This window comes from Leptinotarsa decemlineata, unplaced genomic scaffold, assembly GCF_025532065.1.
Source record: "Leptinotarsa decemlineata unplaced genomic scaffold, Ldec_3_MD MMD2_tig00002082_RagTag_RagTag, whole genome shotgun sequence".
Lineage (NCBI taxonomy): Eukaryota > Metazoa > Arthropoda > Insecta > Coleoptera > Chrysomelidae > Leptinotarsa > Leptinotarsa decemlineata.
Genome location: NW_027412573.1, coordinates 3,388,304 through 3,413,666, shown reverse-complemented (window position 1 = coordinate 3,413,666; position 25,363 = coordinate 3,388,304). Strand labels below are relative to the sequence as shown.

At 35.8% G+C, this 25,363-nt stretch overlaps 1 protein-coding gene across 1 annotated transcript in view; it reads right to left on the bottom strand.

Annotated features, from left to right (window-relative positions):
- Positions 1-25,363, bottom strand: part of mgl (low-density lipoprotein receptor-related protein megalin) — a 265,391-nt gene that overhangs the window by 80,434 nt on the left and 159,594 nt on the right. Inside the window, exon 2 of the mRNA XM_074176840.1 lies at positions 5,078-5,206. Within this exon, the coding sequence (XP_074032941.1) occupies positions 5,078-5,206 (129 nt within the window). The remainder of the gene's footprint in view (positions 1-5,077; positions 5,207-25,363) is intronic.

Here is a 25,363-nt window from a genome sequence, read left to right as displayed (position 1 = left end):
GATTGAGGTTTAGTTGAGTTGTTATTTGTGATGTTAAAAAAGTTGTTAAATTTGACTAAGTTATCACTCATATATTATTTGGGATCTACGCATAGATATACGCTGCCCGTCTAAAAAATAAGGCGAATTTTTGGTTTCTATCTCCTCAATCATCGCAAAACGCCGTCCTTTCATTCCACCCTTTGAATCTTGGGAACAGAAAAAGTCACAGGGTTTCAAATCTGGTGAATACGGTGGCTGAATCTAGTGAACATAGTTTTGTTTTTGTAACACAGATGGGAAATATTTGTGATGAATCAATCAAGTGAAAAAAAATTGGATACAGGAATTATCTTAATAAAGGATCAATCAATCTGTGAATAGCAGATCTATCCAGGCTGAAGAGATATCATCTAGTTTTTTTTCTCAAATGTATATATAGTTGGCGCTTCTCCTGTTTCCATGGGTAAAAAATTATAAAGCCTATTCGCTAGGTACGTTGGGTGATTGTTTTTGAGGGATATATTGTGGTGAGGGGTTATTTAGCTTTATGCCTTGTATTATGGGTGTGATCTATATAAATAAGAACCATTCGATTTTTATACTGTTCATTGATAACTTTGACAGAATATAGTTGCCTCATATCAAACATTTAGCCCCTTCGAATAGTAATTTTGATGCGTATTTAACTGGTTTGCGGTAAAGAATTTTCAGGTATTTTTTTGCAATACATCTAGCTTTCCCACACCATTTGAGAATTCCATATATTAGTCGCGATTCAATAAGTGCGTGATAAATAATTCTCATCTGGGTTATGTCTAGAATATTTCTTAGATATTTCAATTCGTATAAAGTACTCCGCAATGTTTTTGTAACTTGGTCAACATGATAATTCCACCTCATATGTCTATCAATAATCACTCCCAAGTATTTGACTTTCTCTGATATCGTTGATATCGTTGCCATGGTTGTCAATTTTTAACGAGTCATACTGAGGCAAGGTATTGGTATAACAAGAAAACGGTGAGTAACAAGTTTTTTCATGATTCATTGATAAAATCTCTTGAGTTTACTCATGTAATTTTGTGATTTCATTTTCAGTTCATCCCAGGTATCGACATCATACAAAACGGCTGTATCATCAGCGAAGCATAGTGTCCCAGAGGTATGAAATGTTAGTATTCTATTCATGTAGATCGTAAAAAGAATGGGCCCTAAAACAGTTCCTTGTGGAATTCCACACTCTACAACTCCTTATTCACTGATGGCGGTATCAATCTCAACATACTGTTCCCGTTCACCTCATTTTTGAATACTCTACGTATTAGTATCATCGCAAGTTCGTAACAATATCAATGACATGCAACTATTTCACCATTTCAGAAAGCTTTGTATATAGTCTTTTGGAATATATTGTTATCCAGAAGAGAATTACAACAATGATGTTTGTGAACGATAAATATAATCACGCTTGTGAAGAAACACTCTCCATATTGCCGTTTATGTCGACCACGTATCGACTGACCTGAATCTACGGCGATATCGCGAACTAGTTTCCTGTTGATCGATACTGTTTGCTCTGCAATCAATCCACTTGGGATTGTAAGCCAAAGACGAGAATTCACGATATAGGCGAAAAAACAAACACTTTCCACACGTGCTGTATAAGCATATTCCATTTAGTTATTATCGATTACGGATTCAATACATCAATCGTCGGGAACCGCATTGTTCGTCGTCCCTTGGAAAATCGTTTGCTCTCTCTCTCTTTGTCATCGGCCGATTCTGCTTACGAGACCAATTTACAAACTCGGGTATCATTATTAAATGACTATAACAGACATACTCCCCTAATATACTGAAAGGGGCATAAGAAGATTGATTAGCTGGCATTTTCGGTTATTCAAAGTAATTTATGATATGTGATGGAGTTAGATAAAAATCCATAACTTATTCAAACTGAAAACGTTTGAAAAAGCGACTGTACAGCAAAACACTGTCTAGTCTCACAAACAAGTGTTATTTGCGTAATTCATGACCAAATATTGACCAATTGTTTTTTAAGCTGAATCAGCATACGGAGTGAAAGGTTACTTATACCCTCACGGGCCGTTTGAATTTGAATAATTAATTTATAAATCGTTTATCAATACAACACACCTTTAGTGCTCCACAGGGTTCTGCCTTGGGGCTAATATCTTCCTCAGGATAGTGTCCGAATTGAAATTATTCTATACAGGTGGCCCTTCTTTCTTATTATTCCCTTTTTGAGATCTGCATTGACCCTGATTGTTTCAATAATTTTTTACTCAATTACATCTTGTGTGGCTAAGTATTTCCATAAATTATATCTCGACGCAAGTTTCGCTAACGCATTTAGCATCATTGAATTTAGAATTCGACTTGAAGTTGTCTCTATTTATATTGTTTTTAATAAGAGACTGGTGTGGACACCTGTAAAGGTCAAAAACTACTGGCTTGCAGGGTTTATCAAAGAGTACTCCTCAATCATTCTTTTGAATTCGTGAAACTCAAACACCGCAAATTAACTCAAATTACCACAACTGATGCTTGAATGGAGACATGACGTAAGCAACACAGGACTATTTTGACTAATATTTTCATTCAACAGAGATAAATCATCAACAAAACAGAACTTTGCTCACCATGTCGAATGGTAGCCCAATTCAATATGTCCTTACTGACTGATCCCTTTTGTCGATTGGTCAGATAAGATTTAATACAATTAAAAATAATTCCTATAATACCGAAGTGTAGTCAAAAATCTTGGCAGTTAAAGGCCTTGAATAGGTCGCAGAGGTTTACCTGTTAATATGCCTGACTCGAAGTACTTTGCAATTGAGGAGAAGCAATTTTTGAGAAAATCAAACTGACAATTATGAATTATACCACATTTGCCAAAAATCAAACAAAGACGGAACATTTCTTTATTTTTTCATGATGTTTAAATAGCAGATCTTTGTCGCCTTGTTTGAGTAAGAAATAATGAGAAGTGGACTGTATATGTATATATACACACATATGTATGTCACTGTCATAGTGCTTTTTTCCTCATACGGCTATCCTCTTCTTCTGAAGAGCGAGATATTACTTTAAATTGTATACTCGCGATAGATTAGGCATAAAATTGATTTTAACATCCACGAGAACTGAACAGTGTTAGAAAACAGGTATCACTTGGTGATACCTGTTCATAATATCAAGGTGTGTAAATCCATTCAGCTAGTTGTAACAGTAATTCTTATTCCTTCTCCCAATTCAGAAGGAAACTTATAGATTGACACAAAATTTTTATTCTGTGAAAATAGTCCACTTCCAGTTGATACCGTTCTAATTTGTATTGTACTGCATTGCTCATATTTCATTGATGACAATGTTTTTAATTCGTGAAATATGGTCTATTTTAGTGTGTTAGGTTAGGTCAAAAGTAAATGGGTCTATTCGACCCTCCACCGCAACCCGCAAGGGTTTATTGTGACTCAGACCTATTCACACTCGACCAAATAAACCCAGCTTCTTAACGAAACCGATTAGTTTGTATGGTGAGTGATGATTCGGTCCCCAGCGGGACAGGCACAAAGTATATCCAAACAGGTAACACAACAGTCCGAGTCTCTGCAAATGATGATTCAAATGACAGTAACCTGTGAGAAGGAATCGTAGTTTATCCCTACTGTAGTCCTACAACTGTTTGGTATCAAGCTTCGAAGGGCGAATAAGCCTTGGAGTGAGCCAATCCTGGAAGATTCTGCCAGAAGTCCATGAATCTTCCTGCCATCCAGGTGTTCAATGTTTGTTTGGCAAATGCTAAAGCGATGCCAATGACAGGTTCTGGTCTGATAAATCTGCTTGCAACACCCTCTTTTGTAAAAGAGTCAGCAGTCGCATTGCCTTCCAGGCCAGTATAGCCAGGAATCCAGACCAGAGACAATCTGTTGAGTCTTCCTATCTAGGAGAGTCGTTTTTGGCGATTTGCTACAAATTTAGACGTTGCATGAGGTTGGATTCTTCCAATCTCTCCGCAAACAATTCAATAGCATACATTTTCGCTTGAAATACAGTCGCATAGGTTGCTAGGCAGGTTGATATCTCTGTCCTGGGTCTGCGACTGAAAACACCTTCAACAGAACCTGAAGGTGTTCTTAATCCATCTGTGGACCAACAGCTATCTGCTCTTAATACTTCTTCTGCCGGAGGAGCTAGTCCTCTCTACTCGGGAACAGTACTTTATAAGGCAGTTCGTAGTTGACAGTTGGAGGCATGAAGTCAGAGGTCATTTCCGAAATGCTGTGACTTCCAGTGTCAACCAGCAGTTTGTTGTACTGTGCAGTAAATGTATTTGTGCAATTGACAATGTGCACAGTCCATCTAGCCTCTCTCTCCAGAAAAATGTGAAGAGGAGGTAGATCTAGATGAATCTCCATGACCGCTGACGGTATGGTACGGATGGCACCACTGATGGCCAGACAAGTCTGTCTCTGGAAGCCAGAAAAATTGGTCTGAGCCGTTTTCTGTGAAGCCTTCGGCCACCAGGCAATTGCTCCTTAAGTGATCATTGGTCTGACAATAATCAGATAAATCCAATGGATTTGTTTGGGACCTAAACCCCAAGTTTTACTACAAATCCTTCCACATGTCCATAGGGACAGTCTGGCTTAGTGCAAAACTTTTTCCAAGTGAGCGTTCCAAGTGAGTTTTTCATCAAAGACTATGCCAAGATATTTCACCTCCGTCTAAATGGAATGACCTCACCATTGAGGAAAAGTGGCGTTAGATCGTCCAATTTTCTCCTCTTGGTGAAGGGGATTATCACAGTTTTGCTGGGGTTGACAGACATCCGCTCCCTCAGGCACCAACTGTGAACAACGTCCATCGTGCTTTGGAGGATATTACAAGCTATACCCTTCCCTTTTAGTAGGTAGTGGAAAAAACTATGATTTTGATGAAAGGGGTAGTCTTGTGAAACTAATATTTGCATTTGATGCGTTGTATATGAAACTGGGAGCTTCTGATTTATCGACACACGAATAAAAAACCTCCTCTCGGAACTGAATGTATCCTGAATTGTTATACTCACGGCACGTTTGGAACTCATCCTCCGCTTTCTCGCAGTCTGCCTGATAGTTGCACACCCAAAGGGCCGGAATACATTTGCCTTCGGAGCATCGGAACGAGCCAAATGGACATATGCCGCTGACGGTTTCACCTGGAAACGAAATCGGTTTTTAATGCCCTGCAGTTCAAATGATATACGAGATACAATAGGAAAAACGAGGGGTTCTCAGTCGCGGAAAACTATAGCGCCGGGAAACAGCGTTTCGTTCTGGCGTGGAAAGAGTTTCTAATCAATTTTTCTGATCACGTGATCCTCTTTAGTTTTCTTCAATCTTTGATTACAGTAGCCAATGAACAAGAAAAAAAATTGCGACTAATATTATGGCTGTACATGAGAGTTTAAAGCATCCTGGCTGCGCCTTCAACATGAAAATTTTTGAGTAATTTTCACATATTTCAGGGAAATATAAGATCAAAACAAGAAAAAAACAATATATTTCGAGGATAACAGACTTTATTCACAATACACATGAAAAAACATTCAAATGAAGTCTTTTGTGAATAACCTTTTTGCGACTTTCGTTTATATGTTTCATTGTTTTCCCTCATAAGGAACCAACAATAATCCCCCATCATTGCTACATCCCATCTGCCTTGGTAACGTTGTTCCACTGTCAGTATGCCTTGGTGGAACATTTCCCCTTGTTCGTCACTGACAGCACCCAAATTTTCTGGGAAAAAATTTAAATGGGAGTGCAAGAAATGGATTTTGGGAGACATGCGACATCCCATTCTGCAGTAGTTTTCAAGTTGTTTCAAGTAGTTCTTCTACAGTGCTGCTGTAGAAAGTTCTACTTTCCAAACTAAACTAAACATGAATAATTTGACAGCTGACAAAATGACCGCCGGGTAAAAAAGTGTTGCCAACATAAGATTATACAGGGTGTAACTGAATGAGTGTAAAACATTTAAGGAGGTGATTCCTCATCGAAAAAAAGATAGGATCTTTCATATAAAGAAACTTCATTGGAGCATCCCTTACTAGGATAAAGCCCCTTAAAGGGGGCACATAAAATTTGTATAACAATTTTTTTCACAAGCACTGAAAAAGTTACAATATTGAAATTAACCTGACGTTTTGTACTACCAAAAAGACACTTAGCCAGTAATTCATTTGGTTTACCCCATGGTTGTAAGGGATGGAAAACGCAACCCCTAAAACTTATTTCCAATGTAACTTTTTGTGTTATTATTTGTTTACCATTTAAAAATTTATTTCTGAGAGCCTGTTTCATTCTAAACAAAAAATGTCAGTGGATTTTTTGCTCAAAATAAACCAGTTCGCAGAAAAAAAATATTTTACGAACAAATACAGAGATACATCGTCATAAATGCGAACTGGAATTATTGTTATTTTGTAGTTAGTACCTGCATTAAACGATTAAAGGGTAATAAACAAAACTAATGTATTAATAACAAAACACACAATATGTAGAAATCATAGTAAATGTTCAATATGTCTACCTTCAGACTTTACGCATGCTTCTAGACGTTGGCGCATTGAGCCACGTATTCGCTCAAATATTCCTGGAGTCTCTCTGATTACCCTGCACGCATCGATAATGCGGTTTCTTAAGTCCTCTACATCGTGAACAGGAGTACGATAAACTGAATGCTGAGAATGGCCCCAAATAGAGAAATCGAGAGAATTGAGATCCGGGGATCGAGCGGGCCAGTTCTGTGGTCCTCCTCGACCTATACACTGATTTGCATATGTTTCAGTTAAATGCTGACGTGCTACTTGACTAAAATGGGCGGGAGCACCATCATGCATAAAAACATATCCCTTCTGACGCCCAAAGGAACTTCCTCCAGCAGTACTGGATGCAGTTCTCTTAAAAATTGAACGTATGCCTCACCATTTAATCGAGGAAGTAGAAAATGAGGCCCAATTAAATCATCCCCAATAACTCCGAGCCACACGTTAAGAGAAAACTGTTCTTGATGGTTAGTTTCGACAATAGCGTGAGGGTTTTCATCAGTCCATATGTGGTAATTATGAAAATTAATAATCTTGTCCTGGGAAAAACTACATTCGTCTGTGAATTCTATCGTCTTCAGAAAGTCACAATTTATTCTAATCATTTCCAGCATCCAATTGCAAAATTCAAGACGGTTCGGAAAGTCAGTGCCTGTACTCGTTGCAGATGGTGAAGGTATAAGAGTTGTTGCTTCAAAATTCGAAATACCGTCATATGATCAACATTTAGCTGGAAAGCAATCTTTCAAGTACTGGTAGTAGGTTGTTCTTCAATCAAATTAAGTACTGCTTCCTCAAGCTGTGGTGTTCGTACTTCTCGATGGCGACCACGAATTAACCATATTCTCGTAATCGTTGATGAAGTCGAGCAAATATTCTATGTGAAGGATGCCATTCCTCTGCGACAGACCGTAAACGTACTGCATATCAGCCATTTCCTCGTTTGTGTATGCCATTTTAATAACTAGTGAATTATTAAAGTAAGAAATTAAGAACAGAACAACACACAATTAGTAATAATTCAATTTCGAAAATTTACAAACTGACAGCGTCATACCAATTCAATTGCCACTATCGTTAATAGCGACCTACTAGATAGATTAGTTTCGTATTTTCGCATTTATGACGATGTATCTCTGTATGTAGTTGTTCCTAAAATAATTTTTTGCTGCGAACTGGTTTATTTTGAGCAAAAAACTCAAGAGACATTTTTTGTTTAGAACGAAACAGGCTATCGAAAATAAATTTTTAAATGGTAAACAAATAATAAGACAAAAAGTTACATTGGAAATAAATTTTAGGGGTTGCGTTCTCCACCCCATATAACCATGGGATAAACCAAATAAATTACTGGCAAACTGTCTTTTTGGTAGTACAAAACGTCAGGTTGATTTCAATATTTTAACTTTTTCAGTGCTTGTGAAAAAAATTGTTATACAAATTTTATGTACCCCCTTTAAGGGGCTGTATCTTAACAAGGGATGCTCCAATGAAGTTTCTTTATATGAAAGATCCTATCTTTCTTCGATGAGGAATCACCTCCTAAAATGTTTTACACTTATTTAGTTACACCCTGTATACCTCAATAAAAACACACTTTATTATAAATTCCATTCTCAAAAGTTGTTACTGGTTTCTTTCTGCATTTTAAATTTTTTTCTCTCAGCCCTGCACTTTATATTGAATAAATAACGAGTGAAACCTATACAATCTTGTGAATTTAATTTCAGAAATTTTATGGGAGAAACGAACTATCAATTAAATTGTATAGCCTCGTAACATTACCCCTGGAAATTTCGAGGAAAGATAAGCGCCACCCTGGAGCGCTGCCAGTCTCATGAAGGAGTTAATTTAACAATTGCCTTGATACAATTAGCGTTTGAAAACATCAGAACAAGCCGCATTAATTGAAATAACGTCATTAGAGCAAAGCTCTGGGTAGAGGAGAGAACAAGTGCGAAAGACTGATGAAACCCGCGAACATTTTCAATTAAAATGTTATCACACGAAGTACGTATGGAAGCTCGCTATGGAAACTTCTAGAGGTTGACATTTGGTCGTAATGGTGAACGGGTCGTGGTGGTGACGGTCGGATGGGGGAGTGAAGGGTGCAGCGTTGAAACCGCGGATCGCTGGTTTTCCTTTGATAGTTTCTAGGAATTTCGGCGATGACACATGATAATGTGTTTACATAACGAGCCACTGTTCAATTCAATACATTGCAACATTTCATTTTTCCACTTTTTATTTTATACTATATGCAAGGCAATCTCAGATCTGGGATTTTTCTGAGCAGTCAAATAAACCATAATCAGAATGCTGACAACTATTCAAAGTCCTTATTGTTTATTTTGAATATTTTTATTTATTTAATGGTTATGTAATAATATACCAGTGTGAAGGTAGCCATGTGTTTTCATCCATGTGTTTGGTGAAAGAGAGGCGAGCGCGCTATTCCGCCATAGGTCGTTTCACCGCAATTATTCACATGGCTAGCCATGGAAATTTTTACATTGATAGACTCATTGCTGGAAACGAACTGACGTGATTGGAAATGAATCAAATGATGATGAAAATCTTTTTTTTATGAAATGAACCGCATTTTATTGAAATTGTACAAACAACTGATAATAATAGAAGCAGAAAAATAATTCCAAAAGGAAATTCGTTGCTAGGAATATTTTTTCTGTCAATTAATTGAATACACCCCCGACTACCCTTAATTCAATTTTCATTAGAAAAAATCATAACTCCTAGCAGAAACACATTGCTGGGAATTTTTTTTCATGAAACCATCGAATTTGGCATGCTTATTAACCCCAGAAGGGTCGCAGATTTAGTCTCGCGAAAATACACCCCCTTCTACCCTTAATTCAATTTTCAATAGAAAAAATCATATCTCCTTGCAGAAACACATTGCTGGGAATATTTTTTCATGAAACCATCGAATTTGACATGCTTATTAACCCCAGAAGGGTCGCAGATTTAGTCTCGCGAAAATACACCCCCTTCTACCCTTAATTCAATTTTCAATAGAAAAAATCATAACTCCTTGCAGAAACACATTGCTGGGAATATTTTTTCATGAAACCATCGAATTTGGCATGCTTATTAACCCCAGATGGGTCAATGATTTTGTCTCGCGAAAGAACACCCCGACTACCCTTAATTCAATTTTCATTAGAAAAAATCATAACTCCTTGCAGAAACACATTGCTGGGAATATTTCTTCATGAAACCATCGAATTTGGCATGCTTATTAACCCCAGATGGGTCAATGATTTTGTCTCACGAAAATACACCCCCTTCTACCCTTAATTCAATTTTCATTAGAAAAAATCATGACTCCTTGCAGAAACACATTGCTGGGAATTTTTTTTTCATGAAACCATCGAATTTGGCATGCTTATTAACCCCAGAAGGGTTGCTGATTTTGTCTCACGAAAATACACCCCCTTCTACCCTCAATTCGATTTTCATTAAAAAAAATTATAACTCTTCACGAAAACACATTGAAAGTTCATTTATAACCACCTATACTCTGTCCATCCAACAAAAGGAGTGCTTCAAAACAGAGTCGCAGTAAGGAATGACCAAAATTTTAGTTTTGAAGCTGCAGTTTTTTCATGTGTTTTCAGGTTGAGTTAAGCAAAAGTTAGCAGCTTCTTCAGACGTATCATCACTTGACATTTTAAAAATGTTTAACATTAAAATACCGTATATATACACACCACCTCGGGCGTTAAAACAACTGACCACTCCAACTCTGTGGTGCGAATTCCGCCAGTCGATTACAGTTGATTCTGATTAGCCAGCGTAAGGAGGCGTGTTTATTTCAACCAATAGATTTAGTATTGACGTTTCTATAGAAGGGGGTGTATTTTCGTGAGACAAAATCAGTGACCCCTCTGGGGTTAATAAGCATGCCAGATTCGATGGTTTCATGGAAAAATATTTCCAGCAATGTGTTTCTGCAAGGAGTTATGATTTTTTTTAATTAAAATTGAATTAAGGGTGTAAGGGGGTGTATTTTCGTGAGACAAAATCAGCGACCCTTCTGGGGTTAATGAGCATGCCAAATTCGATGGTTTCATGAAAAAAAATTCCCAGCAATGTGTTTCTGCAAGGAGTTATGCTTTTTTCTAATGAAAATTGAATTAAGGGTAGAAGGGGGTGTATTTTCGTGAGACAAAATCAGTGACCCCTCTGGGGTTAATAAGCATGCCAAATTCGATGGTTTCATGAAAAAATATTCCCAGCAATGTGTTTCTGCAAGGAGTTATGATTTTTTCTAATGAAAATTGAATTAAGGGTAGTCGGGGGTGTTCTTTCGCGAGACAAAATCATTGACCCATCTGGGGTTAATAAGCATGCCAAATTCGATGGTTTCATGAAGAAATATTCCCAGCAATGTGTTTCTGCAAGGAGTTATAATTTTTTCTAATGAAAATTGAATTAAGGGTAGAAGGGGGTGTATTTTCGTGAGACAAAATCAGTGACTCTTCTGAGGTTAATAAGCATGCCAAATTCGATGGTTTCATGAAAAAATATTCCCAGCAATGTGTTTCTGCAAGGAGTTATGATTTTTTTAATTAAAATTGAATTAAGGGTAGAAGGGGGTGTATTTTCGTGAGACAAAATCATTGACCCATCTGGGGTTAATAAGCATGCCAAATTCGATGGTTTCATGAAAAAATATTCCCAGCAATGTGTTTCTGCAAGGAGTTATAATTTTTTCTAATGAAAATTGAATTAAGGGTAGAAGGGGGTGTATTTTTGTGAGACAAAATCAGTGACCCTTCTGAGGTTAATAAGCATGCCAAATTCGATGGTTTCATGAAAAAATATTCCCAGCAATGTGTTTCTGCAGGAGTTATGATTTTTTCTAATGAAAATTGAATTAAGGGTAGAAGGGGGTGTATTTTCGTGAGACAAAATCAGCGACCCTTCTGGGGTTAATAAGCATGCCAAATTCGATGGTTTCATGAAAAAAAATTCCCAGCAATGTGTTTCTGCAAGGAGTTATGATTTTTTCTAATGAAAATTGAATTAAGGGTAGTCGGGGGTGTATTCAATTAATTGACAGAAAAAATATTCCTAGCAACGAATTTCCTTTTGGAATTATTTTTCTGCTTCTATTATTATCAGTTGTTTGTACAATTTCAATAAAATGCGGTTCATTTCATAAAAAAAGATTTTCATCATCATTTGAATCATTTCCAATCACGTCAGTTCGTTTCCAGCAATGAGTCTATCAATGTAAAAATTTCCATGGCTAGCCATGTGAATAATTGCGGTGAAACGACCTATGGCGGAATAGCGCGCTCGCCTCTCTTTCACCAAACACATGGATGAAAACACATGGCTACCTTCACACTGGTTAATAATATGATCCTTTTCACAGGACAAGAGAAAATGAAAGAAACTGAAGGTTTCAAAGTTTCGAGTATAGGAGCTTTCTAGCTCGTTTCTCCTTCATTTATTTTCTGAAATGAATTTCAGCAGCGCTGTCACCAGATGCAGATTTCTCCGCATCAAATTTTGAATATCAAGGCAGGTCCGAAAAAGCTGTAGAGTTCGTGCCGATCGCACGAAGGCCGGTCTTTTTTAAATCTGATCATTTGGTATACTTACTTATATTCTCTCTCATTGTGTGGTTCCAGCACTGAATTTTAATCTTGATTGAAATGCTTTTCACTCACTATTCTCTTCTCGATAGATTGACAAAAGGTCTCTTATTTGTTTGTGTTCTCTTAACTTCATATTACTCTACTAGGATGGTATTTTTCTTAGTCCAAGAGAAAATGAAAGTCCAAAGTTTCAAATATAAAGTATAATAAGTAGAATACGACTCTATGGACAAAATATTAATAAAACAACGTGTAAAATCTTATACAGGGTGTTCCTTAAACACATGTTAATATTTAAGGAGGTAATTCTTAGACCCATTTTAAGAAAAAAACTTCCTATAGACGTATGTCCTAAACGCCTTAACTTTTGAGATACAGGGTGGCAAAGTTTTCAAAAATAATCAGTTTTTTAATAATAATCGAGATAATTTTGTAGACATCTTTGGCATATTTGGTACATATGTTCCATGCCTCAAGGCGCATTTTCTGATGTACACAAATTTGTATTTTTTCAAACAGTGGCATCCCTACGGGTTTTGCATTGAATATTTTTGGGAAAAAAGTACTACGCCAATGTTTTCTTTTCAAAATAAAATCAATTTTGAAATCCTCATTTATTTTTGAGAAAATTTGATCTCCTAGTATTTCTTTGTCCGACGCATTATTTTCACTCAAAAAAATAAAAATCGACAGAAAGCAAATTAAGAAATTAGATCAATTTTAAAATGAATGAGAATCTGAAAATTGCTTCATAACGCATTACCAATTCCCTAATAATATTTGAAAACATAATCTGCAAAAAAATAAATTTTTCACAAAAACGAGTTTCATTTTATTTTGTGACAGTAAGTTTAAACGAATAGCACAAATTTGTTAATTAGTAATAATGCCAAAACTGATTATAAAAATTGTTGGAAGTGGCCACCTGCACTTAGTATGCATGCTTCCGCCCTTCTACGCATGGAATTACGCACCCGTTCAAATATTCCCGGCGTATTTCGTATAGTTTCAGACGAGGCAACTATTCGCTCTCTTAAATCTTCTAAAGTAATAACGGGAGTTTTATACACGAGAGCTTTAAGGTGACCCCATAAAAAAAAAATCTAAACTGTTGAGATTGGGGGATCTTGCTGGCCATTGCTGAGGTCCTCCGCGACCTATCCAACGATTAGGATAAACTGTATTTAAATGGTTTCGGACAATTACACTGAAATGAGCATGTACCATATTCGATTCCTTAACGCAAGTGGCACATCTTCCAATAACCCAGGTAAGTCTTCTTCGAGAAAGTGTAAATAAGAACGACCATCAAGGCGTCCTGGTAGAAAAAATTGGCCTATTAGATGATCACCTAAAATTCCTGCCCATACATTAACCGAAAATTGGTGTTGGAAATGGGTTTCGGTTATTGCATGGGGATTTTCTTCAGCCCACACATGATTGTTATGGAAACTTTGAATGGCATTCCGAGAAAAATTTGCTTCGTCTGTGAACAAAATTTGTGTCTCAAACTGCGGATTTAGTGCAATACTTTGTAGATACCACTGACTGAAGTTCACACGCTGTGGAAAACCTCTGGGGAGTAATGCCTGCACTCTTGAAATATGGTATGGGTATAAGAAAAAATCAACCAAAATACGCCAAACAATTTGATGACAAATATCCAGAGTTCTAGCGATCTTCCTCGTACTCGTCTCAGGATGTTCCTCAATTTCTTGCAGCATCGCTTCCTCAATTTCAGGAGTTCTTACTACACGAGGTCTACACCGGGAAAAATGATTGAAATTTACCTCGGAATTTTCATTTCGAACGAAGAAAATTACTCCAGTTTTATTGAAAATATACTCTCTCTATTGAGTAATTCACATCCCCGAGCGTAATTTCAGTAGGCAATGTACTTTTCATTGAGAATTAAATATTCATCTAATATATGTGTGAAATCATAACGTATTATTTCATGTGAAGAGAATTACTAACTGGACGATGGGTATTCCCCCTTAGTGAAATGTGAATTTTCGCCATCTCTTTATCGAATGTAAAATTACGCTTGTATTTGTGAGTATTTATTGTATTGTTCATTCTTGTCTACAGAAGCGCATCGGTTTGTCTGACGTGTGCATTAGAATATTTTTGTTGTTGGTGAAAATAAATAAAGAAGGTGAGTACATTTCTTGTAAAATTTCAATAACTAGCCCAATAAACAGATGAATTCATTGAGTTTTCTCGTTATGCATTATAGAGTGTTTTTTTTATTACAAGTATATCCTAACCTCACATCGCGAATTATTTCATACTGTATGGAATAGTACAACATATTTTAACTGATTTTTAAAAAAGTTACAGAACATATATTTGAAAAAGTTTGTGATAATTACTGAATGGTATTGAGAAAAAGAGAAAAAAAGATATACTCGATAGCAGTGGCGTGACTCGTCAGTGACGCCGTATGCACGACCAATTTTAAAAATGAATTTTGATGAGGAATAAAGTTTCGTATTGGTGGTTGCAAATATCGGACAATGTTAAATCGTAATTTCATTCACCTAAAAAATATCTGAATGTTTTATTCGTATCTCTCATAATTTTGGATAAATTTGAGATTCTTATTATTGAACTTGAAAACATTTTTGTGATGGGAGGCAAGTTGGAACTCAAAATTGAAGGAATCGAGAAACACTTTAGGACCTTTTTGTTTCTGTTGAAGAGGTGAACAAAACACTTCATCACCACTTTATACCATATCATTATAGCTATATTTGCTATATTTCAGAAAATGTTGGAAAACATTTGGAAAAATCTAATTTTTTATTTAAACGGTTGAATATGTATCAAAAATTTTTGAGAAATATTAATATTGAATTCAAACTAGTAGTAGTTTCTCTCTAGGAATGTGTGTTCGTCAACTTACTATGTTTTTAGATTTCTAAACCTATTCATTTGATGATATTTCATTTCTCTTTTAGGATAATAACAGCAATTGAGGAAAAAAGAAAAAGAAATATTACTTTCATTTCTCTTTTCGAATAATACCACCATGAGCAAGAAAGAAAATGTGTTAATTTGAAGAATGTTTTTTTTATTTTGTACTGTTATTTGACTTTTTTGAAAATGAAAAAAAATGTTTTGTAGAATTTCATTTCAAGAATGTATATGAACTTATTTTGTATATACACATTTTTTCAATATATCAATGTGTAATATGTCTTGTGCATTCAATTATCTAAATTATGTGGAAAAATGGCCACTTAAGAGTCAAGAGTCAACATCCGATTGAGGTATCATTATCTTCAAAACTACTCTGAATACGGACCTTCTTACAACGGAATATCCCAAGGTAATATAACCCGTAAATGAATAATTACAATGTAAAATTTTATCAGAGTATAGAATTCCACTGTGAAATTATATAAGAGTGTAAAATTCTACTGTAAAATTCTGTCAAGAGTGTAATATCTCGATATAAATTTATATCGCAAATTTACCCTATAAAGTTTTATTTCAACACAAAATTACACTCAAAATGAAAAATTACACTGAAAAATTCCACACTTGTCTTCGGGGTAGAATTACAAAATAATATTCCGCATGGAATGTGATATCACACGCGAAAGTAATTTCTCGCTAATATGGGCGGTAATTAAATTGCCACTGGTACCGGTGGAAAAATTTTTACCAGTGTACCTTCCGGAGTACCTTTCTTGAAACTACCAGTTTCCTCAAGTCGACGATGAATATTTGAAAAGGTTCGGCTATCTGGTAAGGCACGATTAGGATATCTTTCCTGATAAATGCGCCTGGCTTCTGTTGCATTAACATCGGCAAGGCCATATACGTAATGCATTTGCGCCATTTCCGCATTCGTATAATTTACCATATTTACTATATTCAGAAAAACAGCGGACTACCAAAATAACTTCAATAACACTTCAAAATCAATCAAAACGCGCTGTGACAGTTTTTAACACCAACACCTTACTTTAAACCAACATCAATATTAGCTACTTACGTTTGTACATACAGAGAATTCGTTTTTTATTGCTATGGTGGGTACGCTGTTTTTTCTGCTTTTAATCTTTAAAAGAAATCACATATCGACAAACTCCATATTTCCAAGAGGTGCAGTAAATAAATTCTGCTACACGTCATTTATTCCAGGTTAACTAAATTTATGTTTTCAAAAATTATTAAGCGGTGCTGCGTTATGACGTGATTTTAATTGAGAACAATGCATCTGACAACAAACAAATACCTTTTAGATCCTCAATTATTATGCAACAAATCTGATCTTTTAGTTTGCTTCCAGTCGATGCACGATACCGCATCAGATTTTTAAGGAATTTATCCTTAAGTAAAGCGATTTTTAATTTTTTGAGCGGAAACCATGCGTCGGACAAAGAAAACCCAGCAAATCAAATGTGCTCAAAAATGTATGGAGATTTCAAAAATAATTTTTAATTCAAGATAAAGCAGTGGCGTAGTATTTTTTCGCCAAAAATATACATTTCAAAACTCGTACGTACGCCACTGGCGGAGAAAATGAGGAAAATTGTACATCAGAAAATGCGCCTTGAGGCATGGAACATATGTACCAAATATGCCAAAGATGTCTACAAAATTATCTCAGTTATTATTAGAAAACTGATTATTTTTGAAAACTTTGCCACCCTGTATCTCAAAAGTTAAGGCGTTTAGGACATACGTCCATAGGACGTTTTTTCCTTAAAATGGGTCTAAGAATTACCTCCTTAAATATTAGCATGTGTTTAAGGAACACCCTGTATAAAAATTGTTGAATTGCAATAAAACAAGAGAAAATAGAACAAATAATTCGCCGCAAATGTTTACTGTGCTATGCACTATTTAATTCAAACTTTTAAACAACTATAAACATACCAACTCGGTACAAAATACTTTTAGTTTTACTTTTACTTCAGGGAGAGTGGTGTATAACTTCAAATTTTCACCATTTTTTTTTGTAATTGTACTCTAGCTTAACTATCAGCACTAGGAACCCCACAATATGTAACCTCTTTGTAAATAGGAAGTGGACTCTGATGAAATATTATGTGAACTCTCTCTAAATATCAACTGGTTAGTAGAAAAAAAATAAACACATAACGCCTCTTTGTGTGGTTCGTGGTCAACTATAGGTTTCTTTGACCCGGTGTGTCTTCTACACCAACACTTTTAATTTAAACTCCCCTGTACCCCATACCGGCTTAAGATTTCACTATCGTTTTTACTTAAATTTCGCCCCACGCGCTTACAAACAAAATATCTCCCCTATTTAGGCCACCTCCCTCAGTCTCAAAGGCTGAGGGATGAGACCCCGATCTCGTCTCGACGAGATCCGGCGACCGACCTTTTTTCTATCTCCTCGTAAGAAAAACTCCCAAGCCCCCGCGTCAGCTACGCTATCCACAAAAACCTCATATCAGCGTTTTTTCAACCTTCCCAAGTGTATGATCATCGGCAGGATGCAATACATTTATTTGTTTAGTCTAAGTAAATTTTAACATGACCACAACGACACTCGAAGGTTCGACAATCATAAAGTAATTCAGCGCTTTTTCAACTGGAAAAATATCGACACCGAAGACAATGTCAAGCTTTAATAAAAAGTAGAGTTTTTTGTTGTTTGGATTTTTGAAGTAGAATAAATAGCACAGTTAAACAGATTAAAGAGTTTGAACTGTTGTACAACCCATTTTATTACAGGCAAATAAGGTGAAAGTAAAAAATAAGTAAAATTTGTGCTATTGAAAGAAAAATTGTTTATCTTATAAACTAACCACTTTAACCTACAAGTATTATACATTTTTGAAATCATCTCAAAGAGGAGTATCCAAATTTTACATAAAAAATATGAGAAGTAATTAAAAAAAAAAAGAATGATGCTAGGGGTGAGGGGGTGGCTTTTCCAGTAAGTTTAAATAAGCCATAATGCTTGCCCCTTCCAACATAAATTGACGTGTTTTTGGATTTTTCCTAAATACCAGTATTACAAAAGTTATTAAAGGTGGATACTTTTATCTGAAAAGCACTGTATACCAGATTTCTTCATTCTGTCACGTCTAGGTTTTGCATTAAATATGATTTTGCCTAAATTTGTTAGAAGCCATGGAAAACAGTAAATCAATTGAAAACTCAAAATATAAAACCCTTAACGAACAAACAGATTTGTCTAGGTCTCCACTTTTGTATTTATAAAGATGACAACGCAATTGTTCACAGTTTGAAATTATGTAGTTGGTAGAACACTTGAGAATGGTGTAAAAACCGAAACCTTGGTCGTATTAATCAATTTCGATATTTTCTAAATTAAACATAAACTCGGCAGTTTGTTCGAATTCTATGTCTTTTATGAAATTTTGGCTAACATTATAACGATTGCACATTGGTGCCAAATGCCCCTTTTTCCCGCATTTATAACAACTGTTGGTTTAATCGACCACATACATATAGCATTTACTTGAATCTCGTGAAATGCTTCCAGAAGAAAGCACATTAAAAGACAGAATCACTTCACACAAGAGTGACATAAGATGTAATAAACCGTCATGTTCCCTTTCTAATCACACCATAAATTTGGATCATGCTTTTTCCTTCGAGAATGTTGAAATTTTAGACTCAGAAAATAATACTCAAAAAAGAACTTTCTTAGAAATGTGTCACATAGTTAAAAATTCAAATACTATTAATTCCAGGACAGACATTGAAAGTCTCAGCCTGATTTATACCTATCTCCTTTGCTTAAATAAAGAAAATAAATTTGATAATACTTAATAATTTCAGAACAGAAACCCCTTACCTTCACTGTCTGTGATCCATCATTTTACAGTTCTGTGAAATCTCATTGGCAGCAATGCATTGGTCAGAACAAGAAATTCTGCCAAACTTAATGTTTCGTGTCAATCATGTCTGACTACCTGTTGAGTTCAATTTTCAAAGTCATTGTTTCATATTATTCGTGCAATCATCTCATATTATTGCAAAATTCTGACTGAATATTACATGTTTTTAACCAATTTTAATCTTGACATACATATATGAGGATCCTCTTTGTTACTTATGTGTTAACTTTATTTTAACCTCACTTTCGTAAGTATGAACACGTTGTCCATACCCGTTTGTTTATTCAATAATTATTGTAGAGTTCCCGATGAAGAGACAATAAACGCCTCGAAAGCTTGAACAGAAAAAAAAAATTTACAATCTTTCTGCCTCTGACTGCTATACCCGATTCATTCCCTTCGTTATTCCTTAACTTAGCCAGTCGAGCTAACCTTTCCTTCTATGTATATATCTGTATATATTTTTGAAATTATTAGATGTTCCCATATCTAATGGTATTGGTTTTCGTCTGCAATTGTTAAAAGGGGAGGGTGTTAGATATCGGATCATGTATAAAAACAAAGGTTTTTTATTGTACATTTTTTACATGAGCTACCAACTCGTGGGAAATGGAGTTCAGTTGTAGTTTGGTTTTGGAATTAAATATATGTATAGTTGTGAGCCGGAAGCGTTTTATTTCATTCTAATACTTAACAGTACCACTAATGGCCAGACAAGCCTGTCTCTGTAAGCCAGAGAGCTTCGCTTGGACCGTTTTCTGTAAAGCCCAGGCGATATATTGTTGTTACTCAAACAATTCATTTCAGGACTCTTAATTTATTTTTCAATGCAGTCTATCAACTATGAGACGTTATATAATCAAGAATCAAAAGTTGCACTTTAATCGAAATGGATGTTTATGAAACTCGACGTCAGTGGAACCAGCTATTTCTATAATTCAAAGTTATTTTGATCCATTTATCAATTATCCACGCTTATAATGACCCCTAATAGAGAATCCGCAAAATGTGTTATACAATCCAAGCATAAGTACTAATCAACAGAAGCTTTCGAATATGGTCAATAATAATTACCAGTGGAAGCGCCAACATTGATTTATCACTTCTTAATCGAGGGATTTGTCCTTCCATGATTATTATGGTTCGCGGATATTGATTCGCTCTGGCGTTTGATATGCAGTCGGTCGGCACATGGAAATTAATATCGGGAATTCAATTTCATTCGGTTATTATTTGATGTTGTTCTATGGCGAAATTTGTGTTGCCCATACGCGATTTTCAGTCTAGCATATTTCCACTCCCTAGAGTGGAAAATCAGTCAACATCTTTATATGAGAAATCGCTCTAATTACTGTAGGAATATGATACTAACGAAACAGAAATTAATGACTTTGGCTGCGTGTAATTTACCTGTCGTTGTCTTCTTCCATGTGAATTCTAGCGAATAATGTTCGGTCCAAGTTACGTAGGACTCAATTATTTTTCAAAAACTGAAAAGTATGGAAATTAATCGAACGTTTCTTTTCTTCTCCTATATCGGATTCCTTGAAAACTGGCCAAACCTACACTTTAGAAACATTGAAAAATCAGAGGAGTCATACTCTATTTTTCATTATTCTCGACTTTTTACTCGTGAAAGATCATGATTTTCTTGTCCAAAATCCTGACTAACATGGACAAAAAAAGTGGAGATCTCGAGAATAAGTGGAGACCTCTAAAAAAAAATTCGAGACCTTGAAGAAAAAAATGAAAAGAAGTAGAGATCTCGAGGAAGATCTCGGAAATGATCACGAGAAAAAAACTCGGGACCTCGAAAAAAGTGATCTCGAGAAAAAAATTAACATCTGAGAAAATATTCGATGTCTCTAGAAAAAAATCGTGGCTTCTGAGATAAGGGTGGAGAACTCGAGACCTGGAGAAAAAAGAAGAAGAATTTCGAGAAAAACTTGTAAAAAAAATCGAGGCCTCGGGAGTGAAGATCTCAAGAACAATTTGAGACCTTGAAAAAAAGTAGAGATCTCGAAAAAATCCATACATTGGAAAAAACTTCAACAAATTTTAGGCTACGACAAAAGATTGCAAATCATAAACAAAACTCCAGATCTGGAGAAAAAAATGGAGATTTCGAGAAAAAACTTGAGATCTTGAAAAAAATTCAAAATTTCAAGACAAAAATCGATACCTTGGGAAAAAAGTGGAAATCTCGAGAAAAAATAAGTAAGAAAAAGTAGAGATCTTGAGAAAAAAGTACCATCTGGAGAAAAAGTGGAAATCACTGAAAAAACTCGAGACCTCGAGAAAAAAATTAGTTTAAAAAAACTCGAGACCACGAAAAAAATGATCTTTAGAAAAAAATCAAGATCTTGGAAAAAATTCGATGTCTCGAGAAAGAATCAATGGAGATCTCGAGAAAAGTTTGAGGCCCGGAGAAGAAAAGTTGTGGAAATTTCGAGAAAAACTTGAGGTATTGGAAAAAATTTAGAATTTCGAGAAAAATTGAGGACTCGAGAAAAATTTGGTTTCTCGAGGAAAAATCCGAGGTCTGGAAAGCAACAGAGATTTCAAAAAAGTCGAGGACTCAAGAACAGAGTAGAGATCTCGAGAAAAACTCGAGACCTGGAGAAAAAAGTAGAGATCTAGAAAAAAATCCATATCTTGAAAAAAGATTCAACAAAATCCAGGCTACGACAACAGAGTGGAAATCACAAAATAAACTCCAGATCTGGAAAAAAAGTATAGATCTCGAGAGAGAACTTGAGATCTTGAAAAAAATTCAAGATTTCAAGACAAAAATTGATGCCTCGAGGAAAAAGTGAAAATTTCGAGAAAAAACACGTGAGAAAAAGTAGAGATCTTGAGAAAAAATTACCATCTGGAAAAAAAGTGGAAATCACTAAAACAACTCGAAACCTCGAGAAAAAAGTGAGATCTCGAAAATAACTCGAGACCATGAAAACAGGAATCTTGAGAAAAAATTTAAGAACTTGGAAAAATTCGATGTCTCGAGAAAAAAAAGTGGAGATTTCGAGAAAAAATTTGAGACCCGGAGAATAAAAGTTGTGTAGATTTCAAGAAAAATTGAGGGCTCGAGAAAAATTTGGTTTTTCGAGGAAAAATTCGAGGTCTGGAAAGAAGGAGAGATTAAAAAAAATAGAGGTCTCAAGAAAAGAATAGAGATCTCGAGAAAAACTTGAGACCTGGAGAAAAAAGTATAGATCTCGAAAAAAATTCGAGATTTTGGAAAAAATTCAAAATTTCAAGACAAAAATCGAGGTCTGGAGAAAAACAACTCTTGAGCTTCAAGAAAAGAATGCTTGAGAAAAAAGTGAGATCTTGAAAAAAAACTTGAGACAACGCAAAAAGGAATATTGAGAAAAAACTTGAGATCTTGGAAAAATTCCATGTTTTGAGAAAAAAAAGAGTGGAAGGAGATCCCGAGAAAAAAATTGATACTCGGAGAAAAAATTCGTGAAGATTTCGAGAAAAACTTGAGATATTGGAAAAAAAATTGGGATTTCGAGAAAAATTGAGGGCTCGAGAAAAAGTTGATGTCTCGAAAAATAATTCGAGGTCTGGAAAGAAAGAGCGATCTCAAAAAATCGGGGACTCGAGAAAAGAGTAAAGATCTCGAGAAAAACTCGAGACCTAGAGAAAAAAGTAGAGATTTAAAAAAAAATTCGAGATCTTGGGAAAAATTCAAGATTTCGAAGCAAACATCGCGGTCTGAAGAAAAAAACTCTTAAGCTTCGAGAAAAGAATGCTCGAAAAAAAGCTCGAAATCTTGAGAAAGAAGTGGAAATCACTAGATCTCGAGAAAAAATTTTATATCATGAGACAAAAGAAGAGAGTTTAACGAAAAATTCCAGATCTTGAAAATGTGAACATAACTAGAAAAAACTCGAGATCTCGTGAAAAAAGTGGAGTTAAAATAATATACTATGGGTTTTCTACAGCTGGTATCATACTGTCATCACTATTATAGTCCCACTCTCTCTTCTACCCCACTTAATGGATGAAACCCATCAAGTCTCGCCGAAATCAACCAATTTGTCTGATTAGCGCAGCGAGCACTCTCAACTCATCCACCCTAATCCGGCGAGCATATATAGATGTAAATGTGTAATATTTCCATTTCAATTCCGAAATCTCGTACAACAAATGCGATCTGAATGCATAATAAGGGCTCAGCCACTAAAACAGCGCAAACATTTTCAATTTCCAGGATTACCACCAGCTGTTGTTTTCTGGACGGGTCGAAACGACGTGTGGATAAACACGCAGGGGTATTATTTACCCCTTCTCGTATTTTCATTAGGGGTAAGACGATACTCATTAAGTAATTCTGTATCGTAGTTCGCCGTGTTTATATTGCCCTTTGTTAAGAAGGGTCTTCCCGGGACCTGCGATTCAGTCATTATCAGCACCGAGATATCCATCCGCGTGGGTTCAAAAACAGCTCACGTTTCTTGGGATGCGAAAGCTAATTTTTCAAAGTTTCTGGTTTCTGGTTGTGGAATTGGCCGCGGTGGTAGTGCGCCCGACTCACGATCGGAAGACCGCGGGTTCGATTCTTGCCTTGACCAGATATTTTTCTCGAGAGAATTTATCTGGTCGAAGCTGGGATGATTCTGCAAACGTGTTAGGAATTACACGTTAAAAGGTAAGACCTCGTTAGTCCTTAGCTCGCACAAGTTTCTCAACTTCTGAGAGTTATCGTTCGTATGGGGGCGACAGCTGATTAACGGAAAAACAGATTTTGAACAGATGTAAACATTGATACTCATTGATGGTTTCTATTTTTTTAAAAACACACTTTGATGTGAGTATTCCACATGAAAGTTCAGAAAACCACCACACTTTGTATAACCTTTCCTGAAAACGCTAAGCTAATGTCTTTTTCAGTGCGGTCAATGGACTTAGGTCATTCTATCCCCCAAATATGAGTTGCAGTCCTCGTGGTTCTGGTTTCCTTTCAGTGGAAGAGCTTCATGAAGCAAGAGCCGAATCGATCCCTCTACGAAACCCTTCTTCACTTGGAAGGATCGATCGCAGCTTGAAAAATGGATCTTATGTAGATTATGTGAAACATGTTCTTCCTTACGAATCAGTAGAGAGTTGTCCTGAAAATCTAGAGAAGAAAATTGGATTGGATAATTTAGGAAACACTTGCTATATGAATAGCGTTTCAAAAGTGTTGTTCATGACGAAACATCTCAAGAACGAAGTTTTAATGATGAACGAGAACGATAATGTTTCCTACTTATTCACCAAAGTCAAACACCTGTTCATGCAGCTGCAGTTTCATAAGAATATATCATATTTCCTTCCAACCGATTGCCTGGAGTCTCTGAAGTCCACTAGATACTCGTTAGGACAACAAGAGGATTGTTCTGAATTCTTGGGGTTCTTGTTGAATACTCTTCGTGAGCAAAACAATAGCAAAATCAATACTCCAGACCGCTCTGGATTGAATGATTCCACACAATCTTGTGTCTGTAAATCTTTTGCTGGAAAAATCCTCACTTGTTTACTTTGCAGTTGAATGTTCAAGAGGTAGCAAAAACGTATGTGAATTTCTGGACCTTCATCTAGCGTTTCCTAATATGACTAATAACCAGTCCGTGCAAAACTTATTGTTAAATCATCTGAAAATGGAACTTTTAATAGGTGATAATCGACTGCATTACCATAAATGCGTCAAACTAACTGACTGTTATAAGAAAACAAGTATAGCTGAGGCACCAGTCAATCTAATGATAACACTGATGATCTTCAAACAAGACTGAACCTCTGACGGAAGCACCAAACGCTTACGAAGGTTCAAAATAGATTAACACTTCAATCTAGCAGACCACTATTACAATATTCATGCAGTCATTGTCCACTGTGGTTCTGGCGTTGAATGTGGTTATTATTACGCCTTGGTCAAAGACGAAGCGGACTGGTTTAAGTTTGACGATAGTCGTGTCACTAAGTGTTCTGGCGATGTATTGAGTTTATTGGAGCCTCTGGAGACACCCTACATTTTGTTTTATGAGAGAGAGAGGACATTGACAGATCAAGATCTTCAAATTATGTGGTGCAGCAGGTTTTTCCGGGTTTCCCTACAGCTGAAAAAGCAAATGCGCCACTTGAATCAATGAAGTCGCTCCGGAGCGCCAATTAATCTTTATTGTTGTTGTTTAATAATTGAATAAATAAAATGTTTATATCTTCTGAAGTCCGAAATGTATTTCCTAGTATTCCGCCAATAGAAATAATTGGGTTAGTTGAGCGAATTTCAG